This window comes from Acomys russatus, chromosome 13 (assembly GCF_903995435.1).
Source record: "Acomys russatus chromosome 13, mAcoRus1.1, whole genome shotgun sequence".
Taxonomy (NCBI): domain Eukaryota; kingdom Metazoa; phylum Chordata; class Mammalia; order Rodentia; family Muridae; genus Acomys; species Acomys russatus.
The window spans coordinates 23867478-23883481 of record NC_067149.1 but is presented as its reverse complement, the minus strand read 5'-3'; the positions used below and the strand labels follow the sequence as shown (position 1 = coordinate 23883481).

The following is a 16004-nucleotide window of genomic DNA, read 5'->3' as shown; positions in this document are numbered from 1 at the left end:
TCCTATGAAAACAGAAATTCAAAAGAGCCTTCTGTACACTTCTGTCCCAGACACTGATGCGCCCCATGCTCCTGGGGCAAAGGCCGGCCTGAACTACAGCAGGGGAGAGGCCACACCTCTTTACCCAGGTGCTGTCAGCCCTGTCCAGGGTTATCTCTTTCCTGTGTGATGGAATCACAGAGCTTGTTTTGATAAATTATCCCTGCATCTCTGTTTACAGCTCTCTTCCTCCACCCAGTGGCAGGAAGCCACTGTAAAACACAAGGAAGCAAAGACGGTTTTACATGTTTAATGTCATTATTTTTCTCATGTCTGCTAGCAGCAGAGCAGGATTGTGTTTGGCCAGTGCCCCCTTTGGGTCTCTCCATGTTGTCATTTTCAGGGCCTGCAAGTGGGTAGATAGCCACATGGCCGAGCGGCTGTCAGGAAGCCAGGATTAAGAAGTGCCAGCTGCCAAGCTGTGCAGGTTGATCAGTTATGTGTTTGCGTGGTTATTAAGCATGTTGTCCTGCAGCCCCATTGAGAAGCACGGCAGCATTTAATAAATATCAGAGCATGTCACCAGCGCCATTTACATGTGGGAAAGCGATCAATTTCTGTTGTAATTGTGTGCACGGGCGTAAACACACTGTTTGGAACACTTAATTCCTGTCAGAGTTTAAAGTGACTGTGGTGGTTTCTGTTTTAGAAATAAGGTCAGAAAAGGGACTTGGGGACAGATGTCAGCCATGGAGGTCAGAAATCAGAAAGAAGCCTCAAACGCCCCCAATAATACCATTCACGGAAAGATCTAGAAGCTTACGAGTGTTTGCCCAGGGCATCCTCACTTCCCATGACCTGATTTTTACTGGCTACTTTTTTTCTGTGCAGCCTCTCTTCAATTTCCCCTCCAGCTGCTTTCCTAGCCAGAAGGAGGAAGCAAGTGGTAGTAATTGCCGGCCAGGCCAGCTGTGGGCCAAGCCCAGTCATCCGGGGCAAGCCAGGAGAGTACTTCAAAGAGACAGAGAAGAGAGAAAGGACAGGGCAGACCCAGGGGCAGAGGCCATGTGGCAAACTCCCCATTTCTTCACTGTACTTCTCTCTCTTCACCTGGTGACCATTCTCTGACCCCTTCCCCATGACATTATCTTCTCTCCTGTCTCGGGGTGGTGTCCCCCTAACCTCCTCCTGATCTCTGTCACAGCATCTAGTCATGGCACCTCTCTTTTGATCCATTTCTCATCACAGTCCAATTTTTTTTCTGGGCCATTCGAATGTTACAGTCCCTTCACACCCTGCTTCTTCCAAGCATGCTAGTATATGCCTAATCATTAAGGCTGTGATTAAAGTGTAACAGCAAGTATAATTAAAATTCACTCTAGTAGATCCTGGAATTGTGAAGCGATTAGGTATTTTGGCACTGAAGGAGCTTCCAGGAGGAAAGCAGGGTGGCCCTCTTCTCCCTTCCCCTGACCATGCCCACCAGTGCAACCCAAGAGTGAGGCTTCTCTTCACCTGGGCCACCAGACCTGCATGATAAGAGAACTGTTAGCAACTTGGAGCTGGAGAGTAGCCAGGGCAAACAGAGTGCCAGGACATGGAGTCACAGCCAAGACCTCTGGAGAACCATCATAGCTGCAAAACCATCAGGGAAGAGTCTGCCCACTCCTCTCTCCTCAGGCATGCCCATTTGTGACTGTGTCTGTCCTTAGTCTGTCAGCTCACATAGAACGTGTGGCTGATGCTTCAAGATGTGTTCAGAAGCAAGCCTAGCACCGAAGTGGATGTGCAGTGGGCTATGGGGAATGTCACTAAGCCGCCCCACAGGACTCATCCCCGCTGCGATGTAGAGATCACGGAGTACTCTAGCAACCCATCTGACAAGCTTGCTGAGGCTGGGACATTGAAAGTGGTGGCAAGGAAGGTGACCCAGGAGACTAGGAGAGACAGCTTCCAGTGAACAGACAGGTATGCAGGGCAGTAGGCAGCAGGGCTCTGGGTGTCTGCCTAGGCACTTGCGAATTTTAACATCATGCCTTTTTTTGTTCCCCTTGAGAATACTGCTGCTAAGCCAGATGCTGCAGATGATATTAATTAAGGATCTGAATTATTTATGCTGTGGGTTGCAAGGAAAAGCAGCTTTATGAGTGAGTTTGTTTTAATCAGCATTTGTTTCATCCTTACACATGGAGAACTTGGGTACAGTAAGCAGAGAACTCTGAGTGAGTACTTCTCAGAATGGATGAAGTAATGAGGAAACCAAGCTAGACACCAATAACAGGATGCGAATGGGAGAGAGGCCTGGAACAGTATGTTCCACAGCTATGCGGAGGTCTGGGGCGCTCACTCCGTGCTAAGACTGGAGGATGTCACAGAGGTAGTGGGGTTGTGCTTTGCCTTAGGTTTTGTCTGTGGCAGACCTGAGGGCAGTCAAGTTCTATGTAGAATCACGCTCCTGGTCCAGAGATGTAACTCTAGGTCAGGCCAGCCTTCTGCTTCACTCTGCCATTGCTCCATGACAGTTGTTCCTACAGGTTAATGTGTGGATTCCTTAGCCTCTTACCTGACAGGGTCCACACCCTGTCCTGCTTCTCAGCCTCTGGGACCTGGACCCAAACCTTACAAAATGAATCAGAATGCACACTAGGGTCCTGTTAATGAAGTAATAAGCTTTGCATTGATGCTGTCTCTCTGCCTGTGTGTAGATGATCCCAGAATTTGAAAGTGTAACAAAAGGGGTGTGGATATCTTACATGTCTGAGTGCAATAATCTAGGTGTGGCTTAGCTGGGTCCTCACTTCTAGGTTGTGGTAAAAGTGTGTTGGGCAGAACTGCAGGCACCTCACAGTTTGATCACGGGGTAGTTGACTTTCAAGCTGGCTTCTATGATTAGTAACAGGATGCTGTTCCCTGGTTGCCTCATTCATCCAAAGCTGTTTGCTAGAGTACTTGACAAATGGGCTTGGTCCATAGAGGGGCTTGAATTGTGGCAGTCTGCAGAGTGAATTGTAGGCATAAAATTATTGTGTGATTCAAATGCTGGTTTCTGTACCCCTCATATCATATTTTTGTTCTGAGAATCTCCTTTCTCAATATTGTGTAATACTGCTCCTCAATTGTCCCCTGGTATGCCAATAAAGCAGCTTAGAGCCAATGACTAAGCAGGGGAGAGAATAACATGTACTTCCTGCCAGCCAAGGGAGGAGGAGTTAGAGGAGGAAGTAGGAAATTATTCAGCAGTGGGATTAAGCCATGGGCAGATGTCCAGGAGGGACCAGGAGAGAGAGCTCAGCAAGGAAAGCTACAAAGTCAAAATATCACTGGCATGCACTCTGGGAGGAAACCAAATTAGCTTAGAGTGTTAACAGTAGAGTAATAACTTCTTTGTTCTTGTGCTATGAAGCTAATTATTAAACAAATATAAAAGACTCTCAATTATTTGAATGATAGCTGGGTTAAGAGAGAAACTAAGAAACAGTTTTATAAAAATAACCATACCAGTGAATAGTACAAGTGTTAAAGCAGACAAGAGAGAAGGAAAGCACAGGCTTCTATATCTTGTCTCCTAAGTGACATCCCATCACTCTTAGATTCTTCTGTAGTGAAAGCAGGGAGGCTACACAAACATGTGGTCACCAGGACACAGTCAATCACTTTATCGTTCAGTGCTGGTTTAGAAGCTTCCTCTCCCAGCATTACAAAAGAAATGTGTTGAGTATAGAAATAACTCAGTTAATAAATACTTGGAGTTCAAGCTTGAGGACCTGAATTCAGTCACCAGAACCCGTGCAAAGTAGCCAGGCACTAGTGATGTCCACTTTTGATGCTGACACTGGAGAGTGGAAACAGTTCGATCCCTGGAGCTTCCTGGCCAGCCAGCCTGGCCTGCTTGGTGACTCCAAGCCAATAAGAGGCCTTGACTCTAGAATAGACCAGAAAATAAAATCTTCCTGCCACATAATAATACAAACACAAAATATACAGAACAAAGAAAAAATATTAAAAACTGCAAGGGAAAAAAGCAGAGTAACATACAATGGCAAACCTATCAGAATTACACCTGACTTCTCAGCTGAGACCATGAAAACCAGAAGAGCCTGGACAGAGGTCCTGCAAACCCTAAGAGACCACAGATGGCAGGCTATACTACTGTACTCAGCAAAACTATCAATAACTGTTGATGGAGAAAACAAAATATTCCATGACAGGAACAAATTTAACAGTACCTATCCACAAAGCCAGCGTTACAGAAGTTACTAAAAGGAAAACTCCACTGCACAGGAATGAGTTACAACCAAAACTACACAGGAAATTGATAACTACACCATCGCAAAATCACAGTCTCACAAACTCTTGACTGTAACAAACATCAAAATGAAGGGACTTAACAGCCACTGGTCATTAATACCTCTCAACATCAATGGTCTCAATTCTCCAATAAAAAGACATAGACTAACAGAATGGATGCATAAACAAGAACCAACATTCTGCATCCAAGAAACACATCTCACCCACAAGGACAGACATTACCTCAGGGTAAAATGCTAGGAAAAAATATTCCAAGCTAATGGTCACAAGAAGTAAGTTGGTGTATCTATCCTAATATCTAATAAAATAGACTTTTGATCAAAATTAATCAAAAGGGACAAGGAAGGACACTTCATACTCATCAAGGGTAAAATCAACCAAGATGACATCCGAATTCTGAACATCTATGTTCCAAATACAAGGGCACCCACATCTGTAAAAGCTTAAACCACATCCCAACACATTAATAGTAGGAGACTTCAACACTCCACTTTCACTGAAGGATAGGTCATTGAAACAGAAACTAAGCCAAGAAATAACATCACTAACCAACGCCATGAATCAAATAGATCTAACAGATGGGTACAGAACTTTCCACCCAAACACAAAAGACTATACTTTCTTCTCAGCACCCCATGGAACCTTCTCCAAAATTGATCACATAGTAGGTCACAAAGCAAACCTCCATAGACACAAGAAGATTGAAATAATACCTTGTATCTTATCAGATCACCATGGTCTAAGGCTGGACTTCAACAACAACAGAAATAACAAAAAGCCTACTGACATGTGGAAACTAATACTTAATGACACATGGGTCATGGAAGAAATAAAGGAAGAAATAGAAGACTTCCTGAAATTCAATGAAAATGATGGAGTAACATACCCAAATTTGTGGGACACATTGAAAGTGGAGCTTAGAGGAAAATTCATAGCACTTAGTGCCTTTAAAAAGAAATTGGAAACATCCCACATAAGCAACTTAACAACACATCTGGAAGCCTTAGAAAAAAAAAAAAGAAGCAGAAACACCCAAGAGGAGTAGACAGCTGGAAATAATCAAAACTCAAGGCTGAAATCAATAAATTAGAAACAAAAAGAACAATTCAAAGAAACAACAAAACCAGGAGCTGGGTTTTTTGTTTTTTGTTTTTTGTTTTTTTTTGTTTTTGTTTTTTTTGTTTTTTTGTTTTGTTTTGTTTTGTTTTGTTTTGTTTTGTTTTGTTTTTTGAGAAATTCAGCAAGATAGACAAACCATTAGCCAAACTAACTAAAAGGCAGAGAGACAACAAAATCAGAAATGAAAATGGAGATATAACAACAGACACAGAAGAAATACAAAGAATCATAAGATCCTACTTTAAAGGCATTTATGCCACAAAATTTGAAAATCTAAGGGAAATGGACAATTTTCTTGATCGATTCCACTTGCCAAAATTGAATCAAGATCAGATAAACAAATTAAATAGTCCTATTTCTCCTATAGAAATAGAAGCAATCATTGATAGTCTCCCAAGCAAAAAAAGCCCAGGGCCAGATGGTTTCAGCACAGAATTCTACCAGACCTTCAAAGAGGAGCTAATACCTATACTCTTCAAGCTACTCCAAAAGATAGAAATGGATGGAACATTACCAAATTCTTTCTATGAGGCCACAGTCACGTTGATACCTAAACCTCACAAAGACCCAACAAAAAAAGAGAACGTCAGACCAATTTCTATTATGAACATAGATGCAAAGATACTCAATAAAATACTCGCAAAACGAATACAAGAATATATCAAAGATATCATTCATCATGACCAGGTAGGCTTCATCCCAGGCATGCAGAAATGGTTTAATATACAGAAATCCATCAATGTAATCCACCATATAAACAAACTAAAGGAAAAAACCCACACGATCATCTCCTTATATGCAGAAAAAGCATTTGACAAAATCTAATGCCCATTCATGTTTAAAGTGTTGGAGAGATTGGGGATACAAGGCACATTCCTAAACATAATAAAGGCTATATACAGCAAGCCAATAGCCAACATCAAATTAAATGGAGAGATACCCAAGGAAATTCCTCTAAAATCGGGGACCAGACAAGGCTGCCCACTCTCTCCATATCTCTTCAATATAGTTCTTGAAGTTCTAGCCAGAGCACTAAAACAACACAAGGAGATCAAGGGGATCCAAATGGGAAAGGAGGAAGTCAAATTATCCCTGTTTGCGGATGATATGATAGTGTACATAAGTGACCCCCAAAATTCTACCAGAGAACCCCTTCATCTGATAAACACATTCAGCAAAATGGCTGGATACAAAATTAACTCAAAAACATCAGTAGCCTTCCTATATACAAATGACAACCATACAGAGGAAGAAATTAGGAAATCTACACCCTTCACATTAGCCACAAGCAATTTAAAATATCTAGGAGTAACTCTAACCAAGCAAGTCAAGGACTTGTTTGAAAAAAAACTTTCTGAATTTCCTGAAGAAAATTCCTGAAGAAAGACATTGAAGGTGACTGGAGAAGATGGAGAGATCTCCCTTGTTCGTGGATTGGGAGAATTAACATAGTAAAAATGGCCATCTTACCAAAAGCAATTTACAGATTCAATGCAATTCCTATCAAAATACCTACACAATTTTTTAAAGACATTGAAAGGTCAATTCTTAACTTTATATGGAAAGACAAAACCCCAGAATAGCTAAAACAATCTTATACAATAAAAGATCCTCAGGAGGAATCTCCATACCTTTTCTCAAGCTGTACTACAGAGCACTAGTAATTAAAACAGCATGGTACTGGCACAGCAATACGCTGGTTGATCAATAGAATCGAATTGAAGACCCAGATATGAATCCACACACATATAGTCACCTGATTTTTGACAAAGAAGTCAAATCTATTAAATGGAAAAAGGATAGCATCTTCAACAAATGGTGCTGGTCTAACTGGATTTCTACATGTAGAAAAATGCATTTAGACCCATAATTGTCACCTTGCACAAAACTCAAGTCCAAGTGGATTAAAGACCTCAACATAAAACCAGAGACACTAAATCAGTTAGAAGAAAAAGTGGAGAAAAGCCTGGAACACATTGGCACAGGAGACAACTTTCTGAACAGAACACCAACAACCCAGGCCTTAAGGTCAACAATTAATAATGGGACCTCATGAGGCTGAGAAGCTTCTGTGAGGCAGGAGACACTGTCAAAAGAACAAAGTGACAGCCTACAGACTGGGAAATGATCGTCACCAACCCTGCATCTGACAAAGGTCTAATATCCAAACTTTATAAAGAACTCAAGAAATTAAACACCACCAAACCAAATAATCCAATTGAGAAATGGGGCTCAGAATTAAACAGAGTATTTTCAACAGAGGAATATCAAAAGGCTGAGAAACACTTAAAGAAATGCTCAATATCTTTAGTCATCAGAGAAATGCAAATCAAAACAACTCTGAGATTCCATCTTATACCCATCAGAATGGCTAAGATCAAAAATTAAAGTGACAGCACATGCTGGCGAAGATGAGGAGAAAGATGAACACGCCTTCATTGCTAGTAGGAATGCAGACTAGTGCAGCCACTTTGGAAATCTGTCTGGCGCTATCTCAGAAAACTGGGAATAGGGCTTCCTCAAGACCCAGCTACTCCACTCCTTGGAATATACCCAGAGGATGCTCCAGCACACACCAATAACATTTGCTCAACCATGTTCATAGCAGCCTTATTCATAATAGCCAGAACATAGAAACAGCCTAAGTGTCCCTCAGTAGAAGAATGGATAAAGAAACTGTGGTCCATTTACACTATGGAATACTACTCAGCTATTAAAAACAAGGAATTTCCAAAATTTGTGGACAAATGGATTGAACTAGAAAAGATCATAATGAGTGAGCTAACCCAGAAGCAGAGAGACTCAAATGGTATATACTCACTTATAACTGGACACTAGCCCAAGGGGCAGGTCTCAGGAAAGTCTTCACTCACCAGGAAAGTGGGATAGAGGTGAGGACATCCTATTGGGACTCTAGGTGAGAAAAACATAGGAGACAGGGAAATAGATGGATCCAGAGGGTCCTAGAAATCTACAAGAAGAACACTATGATGTTCTGGGCCCAGGGCTTCTGCTCAATCTACAGCACCAACCAAGGACAATATGTGCAGTCATCATCAAACCCCTACCCAGATCTAGCCAAAGGACAGAACATTCTCCACAGTTAAATGGAGACTGGGGACTGACTTTCCCACGAACTCTGGTGCCCCGTATTTGGCCATGTCCCCTTGATGGGGAAGCCTGATGGCACTCAGAGGAAGTATAGCAGACTACCAAGAAGAGACTTGATAACCCTAGCATCATATTCAGGGGGAGGAGGTCCCTCTCAGTTACAGTCATAGGGAAGGGGAATGGGGTGAAAGTGGGAGGGAAGGAGGAATGGGAGGATGCATGGGATGGGATAGCAAATGATATATAATATGAGTTATTTTATTTTTCAATAAAAATGTGTTTAAATAAAAAAATAAAAGAGTATAAAGTAAAAAAAAAAAAAGAGGCCTTGACTCAAAAAAAAAATCCAAGGTGTACAGTCCCTGAGTTGGTCACCTGGCATCTATATCTCACACACACACACACACACACACACAGAGAGAGAGAGAGAGAGACAGAGACAGAGACAGAGACAGAGACAGAGACAGAGAGGCACACAGAGACAGACAGACAGAGAGTGTTTGATCTCAAGTAAAGCCAGCCCCTGAGTAACACAGCCATGCTGACATGTCAGAGACTTACCATTACTGAATTGTTTTTCTCATTCAGAAAGTCTGGGAGGGTGAGTTGGATGCTGGGTTCCACCTCATAATCAAGTGTCTAGGCTGAAGAAGTCTCTTCCGTACCCTTACAGGCAACATAACTGAAAGTAAAACAGGAAGTATGGAAGTCATATGGACATAGTTATGCATTGTGTTTTGTATTTACTCAGATGTGATCCTACTTGGATAATGGAGTGCCTGGGAAACAGGATCTCTGCCCAGGCAGCTCCTTCCCAGCCCTACATTGTAGAGGAAGTTTGTGTGTCCATGATCTTAAGAAATGCTTATTTCTCTTTTTTGAAGTGCCAGAGAAAATATAGGCAGTGTCTTTTTAATGCAAATTCATTAAAGTGAGGGGGTGTGGGCAGTGTCATCTGGATTTATCTGAAAAGTCAGAGTTTGACAATAAAAAGCCATGTGTGCTGGACTTAAATTGTTGGCATCAAGGGAGACTAGGTGTCCTGGCATTTCAGTTGCCTAACTTGACAGTGTGTGCCCCTTGCAGATTAATTTAGCAATTATTATTGTCCCCACTTCTAGGAACTAATGTCCAGGAAGCTCAGAACATCCTCAAAAGCAGCGGACTCCCTATTACATCAGCCGTGGACCTGGAGGATGCCGCCAAGAAAGCTGTTGCCAGTGTGACAAAGAAGTGATGCCTTCCCGTGTTCCCACAAAGAAGGGTCCTTCCTCCGTCACTGTGAAAGCAGCTGTGATCTCACTGGGAAGGGGACACACAAGGATCATTAACTGAAAAATCTGAATTCTGAACTTTCTCAAATATGCTATCCAGAGTGCCTACAGCTGATTTTACAATATAGTCATTGTAAAAAAAAAAGTTTAAAAATCACACCTTACATTTCACACTTTCTCTTGCCTGTTCAGTAGCAGGGTCTGCCAGCTCTGAACCACTGCCACTGTGGCCCGCTAGTGTGCAATAGGTACAGTATTTGGAGCCAAATAGGTTCATTTCAAGAGCTTTGTGAACATTTAATCTTCTACAGTAGAAACATTGCAGGACTCACAAGTTCAGAGAGGATTATATTTAACATAGCTAAGACACATGAGCGTCTATGAGCAGCTGTCTCCACTGGCTTCTAATTCCAACACACTTAGCCCATTAACATTCTAAAGGGTGGTTTACATTGGGCGTGTACATTGCACACATTTTATCCTGTGCCTTAATGTTGAATGAACTGTCCATTCACGCCGAATTACAGCCGGAAGCCTTAGTCATAGGGGTAAAGCATAAAGTTTCATATCCTGTCAGGCTTGCTAAATGCTGCTTTCTATGAAGCCCTGTATAATTAAACCATTTCACTAAGACACAATGCTGAGGATCAAGCTGTGTGGTTGGTCAGGCTCCGCCCTCATCCCTGCCCCCGCCCACCTCACATCTACCAGTTTGTCATAAGAAGACAGGAAATGTTGGAGCAAATGTGGCCTTTCTAATAATGTCCTTTTCTGTGATGGAAATTTTCTTAATTTGATTTTTTGTTTAATTTTGATAAATTTGTATTGATAGACATTTTAAATAAAATTGTTTTTCAGTGTTATGTTAGCTGCATGTTTCTTGTTTCTGTCAGGTTGCCATTGCTTCACTGTCCCCTTCTTGTGAAGACACTCACCTTTGTGCCTGAGGCCTAACTCCAGTTAGGAAAGCTCAGCTCTACTCTGCCTTGTCATGTCATCATTTCTGTGACAAATGATTGAAGAAGGGCTAAAGTTTACACATTAGACCCAAGCCCAGAAATATGTCTCTAATGTTGCACAGGGTGAAATGGTACAGTTAAACCCTGGGATGTACACTAGGACCCACCTGTAACTGGTTTCCCATCCATACACCAGTGTGTGGTCAGCCACACTATTTTTTTTATTCATTTCACATTATTCACACAGAGTTCACAAATGGATAAAGTAAAAAGCCTTTATTTTATAAGTCTGTATGTATCATGGAGAAATAAAACATCAGCTAGATTGAATCCTACATCTTTTCTCAAATACAGCAATGAGTGAAGACTATTATTAACAAGGTTTCTTTAAATCTCTTGCTTTCTGATAGCTTAATAACTAGCTTACACAGTAAAAGGTAGTCAGTGTGAATTTTTGTCAGTCAGCTAACACTGAGCAGTATGAGTTTTGCTCTTTGAAAAAGACAAATAATTCATCTTTATACAACAATAGAAAATTATTATGCAACAGTTTTCTTTAACCAGCTAGTTCACCAATGACTGACACAGAGAGACTATGATTTATTATTAAGCTGTAAGCACTGTGTTGGGCAGATTCTGAGCTACTCCAATTCTAGTACTTTTAAAGCCCACATAAAACCAGTCACTGGCCAATCTGTTGTCTCTTGGGGCAGCTTCTGCTCCACCGGTCTATCTTTACAGCCATGTGCTCACCACCATCTTGCTTATGCTCTCTGGCTTCTTACACTCTTCTACCCAGTCATAGGCTTCAGCACCTTTATTTAGCCAATCAGGGATCATTAGGGAACATTCCTTATCATCACATGTTACAGGAGATTCAACATACGAATTCAACATTCATAACAATGCTCATAGAGGGGCAGTAACCAGATGTCAAGGCACTGAAATCAGCATTTTAAAATACTGTTAGACCTTCCTCCAACAGTTGATATTTCTACCGAACCAGTTTGGAGGCAGAAAGGAATGAAAGCATGTATGTGGTTTATTTTATAGAAGGGTTAGGAATAGACAAGTAGTTTTTCTCTTCAAATTAGCTGTTAAGCTTTTTGTTGTTTTGTTTGAAAGTGCCAATTGTGTATATTTTGGATTGCTCCGATCCCTGATGCTGCACCAGTATTCATATTCCTGTGCATCTGTAGTTGATAGTATACATGCCTGTATCCTGTAAGTGTGTGTGGAACAGACCCTGCTATACTCATGGAGAATCTGCTAAAGCCATGCAGTTGACTCCTAAGTCCCCCTGTAGGCCCTGCTCCAGTGTATCCTATGTTTTGAATCTCCTAACAGCCTATACCTTATAAATACATCAAGATAATTTATCTGGTTTTATGTTGAGGTCTTTGATCCACTTGGACTTGACTTTTGTGCAGGGTTATAAATATGGATTGATTTGCATTTTTCTACATTTAGACATACAGATAGACCAGTAGCACCATTTGTTGAAGATGCTTTCTTTTTGTTGCAGATGTTAAGCTTCTCTCCATTTAATTTGATATTGGCTACAGGTTTGCTCAAGACACATCTTGTTGAAGATGTATGGTTTTGGCTTCTTTGTCAAAAATCATGTGTCCATAAGGTATGTGGGTTCATTTCTGGGCCTTTGATTCAATACATTATTAATCAACCAGTCTATTTCTATGCCAGTACTATTCTCTTTTTATTACTATTGCTCTATAGTATACCTTGAAATCAGGGGTAGAGATGCCTCCAGAAGTTCTTTTATTGTATAGGATTGTTTTAGCTATTCTGGAGTTTTTTGGGTTTTGTTTTTGTTTTTCCATATGAAGTTTAGAATTGTTCTTTCAAGGCCTGTAAAATATTGTGTTGGTATTTTGATGGGGATTACATTGAATCTGTAGGTTGCTTTTGGTAGGGTGGCCATTTTCACTATGTTAATCCTACTGATCCATGAGCGTAGGATATCTTTCAATCTTCTGATATCTTCTTCAATTTCTTTCTTCAGAAAATTGAAGTTCTTGTCATTCAGGTCTTTGACTTGCTTGGTTAGAGTTATACCAAGATACTTTATATTGTTTGTGGCTACTGTGAAGGTTGAAGTTTCCCTAATTTTTTTTTCTTAGCCTGTTCGTCATTTGTATACAGGAGGGCTACTGATTTTTTAAAAATTAATCTTGTATCCAGATTTGCCATCTGTAGGAGTTCTCTGGTGGAATTTTGGGAGTCACTTTTGTATACTGTCATATCATCTGCAGATAGGGGTACTTTGACTTCTTCCTCACCAAATTGTATCCCCTTGGTCTCCTTTAGTTGTCTTATTGCTCTGGCTAGGACTTCAAGTAGTATATTGAAGAGATACAGTGAGAGTGGGCAGCCTAGTGTTGTCCTTGATTTCAGTGGGATTGCTTTAAGTTTCTCTCCATTTAATTAGATATTGGCTACAGGTTTGCTCAAGACACAGCTATACCACTCCTATGCATATACCTAAAAGATGTTCTGCCATACAAGGACCATTGCTTAACTATGTTCATAGCATCTTTATTCAAAACAGCCAAAATCTGCAAACAACCTAGATGTCCCTCAACCAAAGAATGGATACATAAATTGTGGTACATTTACACAATGAAATGCTACTTAGCTATTAAAAACCGAGTTCAAGGCCAGCCTTGTCTATAAAGTGAGTCCAGGACAGCCAAGGCTACACTGAGAAACCTTTTCTCAAAAAACAAAACAAAACAAAACCCCAAAACAAAAACAACAACAAAGGAAATCATGAAATTTGCAGGCAAATGGATGGGTGGAATTAGAAAATATCATCCTGAGTTCCTGAGTTAAGTGACCCAGACCTGGAAAGACGCACATAGTGTGTACTCACTTATAAGTGGATTTTAGCTATATAGTACAGGATAAGCATACTATAACTCACAGACCCAAAGAAGATAAGTAACAAGGAGGATCCAAGGGTGGATGATTAAATCTCACTCAAAGGGGAAAATAGACAGTGGAAGTGACCCTGCTGTCTCTCTCTCTCTCTCTTTCTTACAGAGCTGAGGTTACAGGCCAATGCATTGTGCCCACAGTTTTATGTCGATGCAGGGCATTGTGACTCAGATCCCCATGCTTGCATAGCACGCACTCTTACCACAAAGCTGTCTTCCTAGCTCCCATTATCACTGCTTTTTAATCTTGGCTCTGCAAAAGCACAAAATGTTCATGAAAAGAAATAACAGTCTAAGTACGATCCCTGTGCTACTTTGTGTGTGTGTGGGGGGGGGGGGAGGGTTAAGTGGCTTGTTAGTCTACCAGTATCTGCTACAGTCTCCTAGAACAAGTACCATATTTACAGGTTCGTCTCTGGCCCTCTCATTTACCGGCGTCTGTTTATTTGACTTGGTTAGCCTATTGCATTTGTAGGAGTCAGAGCTTTTCCGCTGATGTTGTGTCTCCATTCCTAAGTTAGTAAAATAGCAGGGAAAGACTTCAAATGACCTAACTAGACCTTTGGATTGTTTTTAATGAGTCCTTGCATGATGTGTGCCTGTGTCCTCTCTATACCTGGTCCCCAAGTAAAAGAAAGTTATTGTGAAGAATTATGTTTGTATATAAGTTGGAACTTTAGTAAAAATGATAATAATAATTATTTTTGACCCTTCTCAGGTACACATTTATAAACCTAAGAGGATCCTTGGCAAGATCTAATATGTATTCAAAATCAGTGATAAAATGTATAAGAATAGCTAAAAAAAATAAATATTGGAGGAGGGGAAGGTTAGGGTATGTTATTACCTAGACTTTGAGACCTGAAGGTAGCAAACTAAAGCTATAGGGCCTGTTAGAGGAAATTAAGCTGTGTGTTAACAGTGTGGCTGTTTGTGTTACAGCAGCACCCTAAGTGTGCTGCTCATGACCCTAAAATATTAATCTCTGACCTATCACAGAAAAAACATATTAACCTCCACTCTAGATTTCAAAACAAAACAAACAAATGGTGGCATATTACTGTCTTCAAATTAGGAAAAGCAGATATAGGCATCAATGTGAAATAGAAATGAAAAAATAGGGAATGTTTTTTTTTTTTCTATTTTTAATCCCAGAAGAACTTACTAGTCTAAAAATAGCCACAGTGCCCCATGGAAACCTATCCAGTTGTATTAGTTTGTCTTTCCATCACTATTAAGATCTACCTGTGCATTGCGGTTCTACAGGTGTGTGGGACACCTTCAGAATATAGGTTACAGTACTAAAGTGCACACATCAAGTTATTCTTGAAGTCATCCTTGTTGGTGACTGTGTTTGCATGGTCTTGTAAAACAACAAAGCATGGGACAAATGGCTCAGTGCTCATGACTACCACCAGCACCAGCAGCCTAGCACTGCTGCAAAGTTTCTCATAGAAATTGTAAAAAAAAAAAAAAAAAAAAAAAAATAGCAATCAGATTACCCTGTTAGCATTTCCCTTGCACGGTGTTAGGCTGATGAAATTCTGGTTTGTATGTGTCTCTGTCTGTCACTTCTGCTGTCGAGCAGAATGCTCTGTGATGATGACAGTGGCAAATCCTGTTGTAGCCCAATATCTAGTCATTAACCATGTGGCTAGTGGTGACAAGGAACTAAATTACTAGATCTGGGAAGATAGCTAAGTGCCTAAAGCACTCGCCACCCAAGCCTGAGGACTTGAATTTGGATCCTGAGGACCCACAGAAGAACAGTGGCCTGCTTGTTTGTCATACCAGTGTGTCTAGTAGAAATGGAAGTTAGAGACAGGAAGACCTCCACAAGCTCTCAGGCTTTTGAAGTGAAGAAGAAAGCCCGCCCCAAACAAGATAGAAAGAGGACTCACACCTGCATTGGGTTTCTGACCTCTACAAGTGTGCCATGGCATGTGTCTGCGTGTCCACACCCACATTCAGGAATACTCACATATACAGAGAAACTAAATCATTCAATGCAGTAATGAATAGTTACATGTGGCTGGCAGCTGCATATTGTAGGTCACAGCTCATTTAAATTTTATGGTCATTAAGATGCATCACAATTACTTCAGAGGAGCCCATATTGATCAAGTGCTGCTGCGCGTCAAGCCCCTTGCTGTGTTACCTTAATTAGTCCTCTTAAATACTCTTTGATCCATCATTATTACGGGTGGAAAATATGTGGGTTTTAAAATTTTGTTTCATTTGAACAGATGTCTTGCCTGCATGTATGTCTGTACAAACATGCATGCATGTCTGTTGCC

At 40.9% G+C, this 16004-nt stretch overlaps 1 protein-coding gene across 1 annotated transcript in view; it reads left to right on the top strand.

Annotated features, from left to right (window-relative positions):
* Suclg2 (succinate-CoA ligase GDP-forming subunit beta) overlaps nucleotides 1-9952 on the top strand; it is a 259745-nt gene extending 249793 nt beyond the window's left edge. Inside the window, exon 11 of the mRNA XM_051154952.1 lies at nucleotides 9639-9952. Coding sequence (XP_051010909.1) covers nucleotides 9639-9754 — 116 coding nt within the window. The 3' untranslated portion in view covers nucleotides 9755-9952. The remainder of the gene's footprint in view (nucleotides 1-9638) is intronic.
* Nucleotides 9953-16004: the final 6052 nt, after the last annotated feature.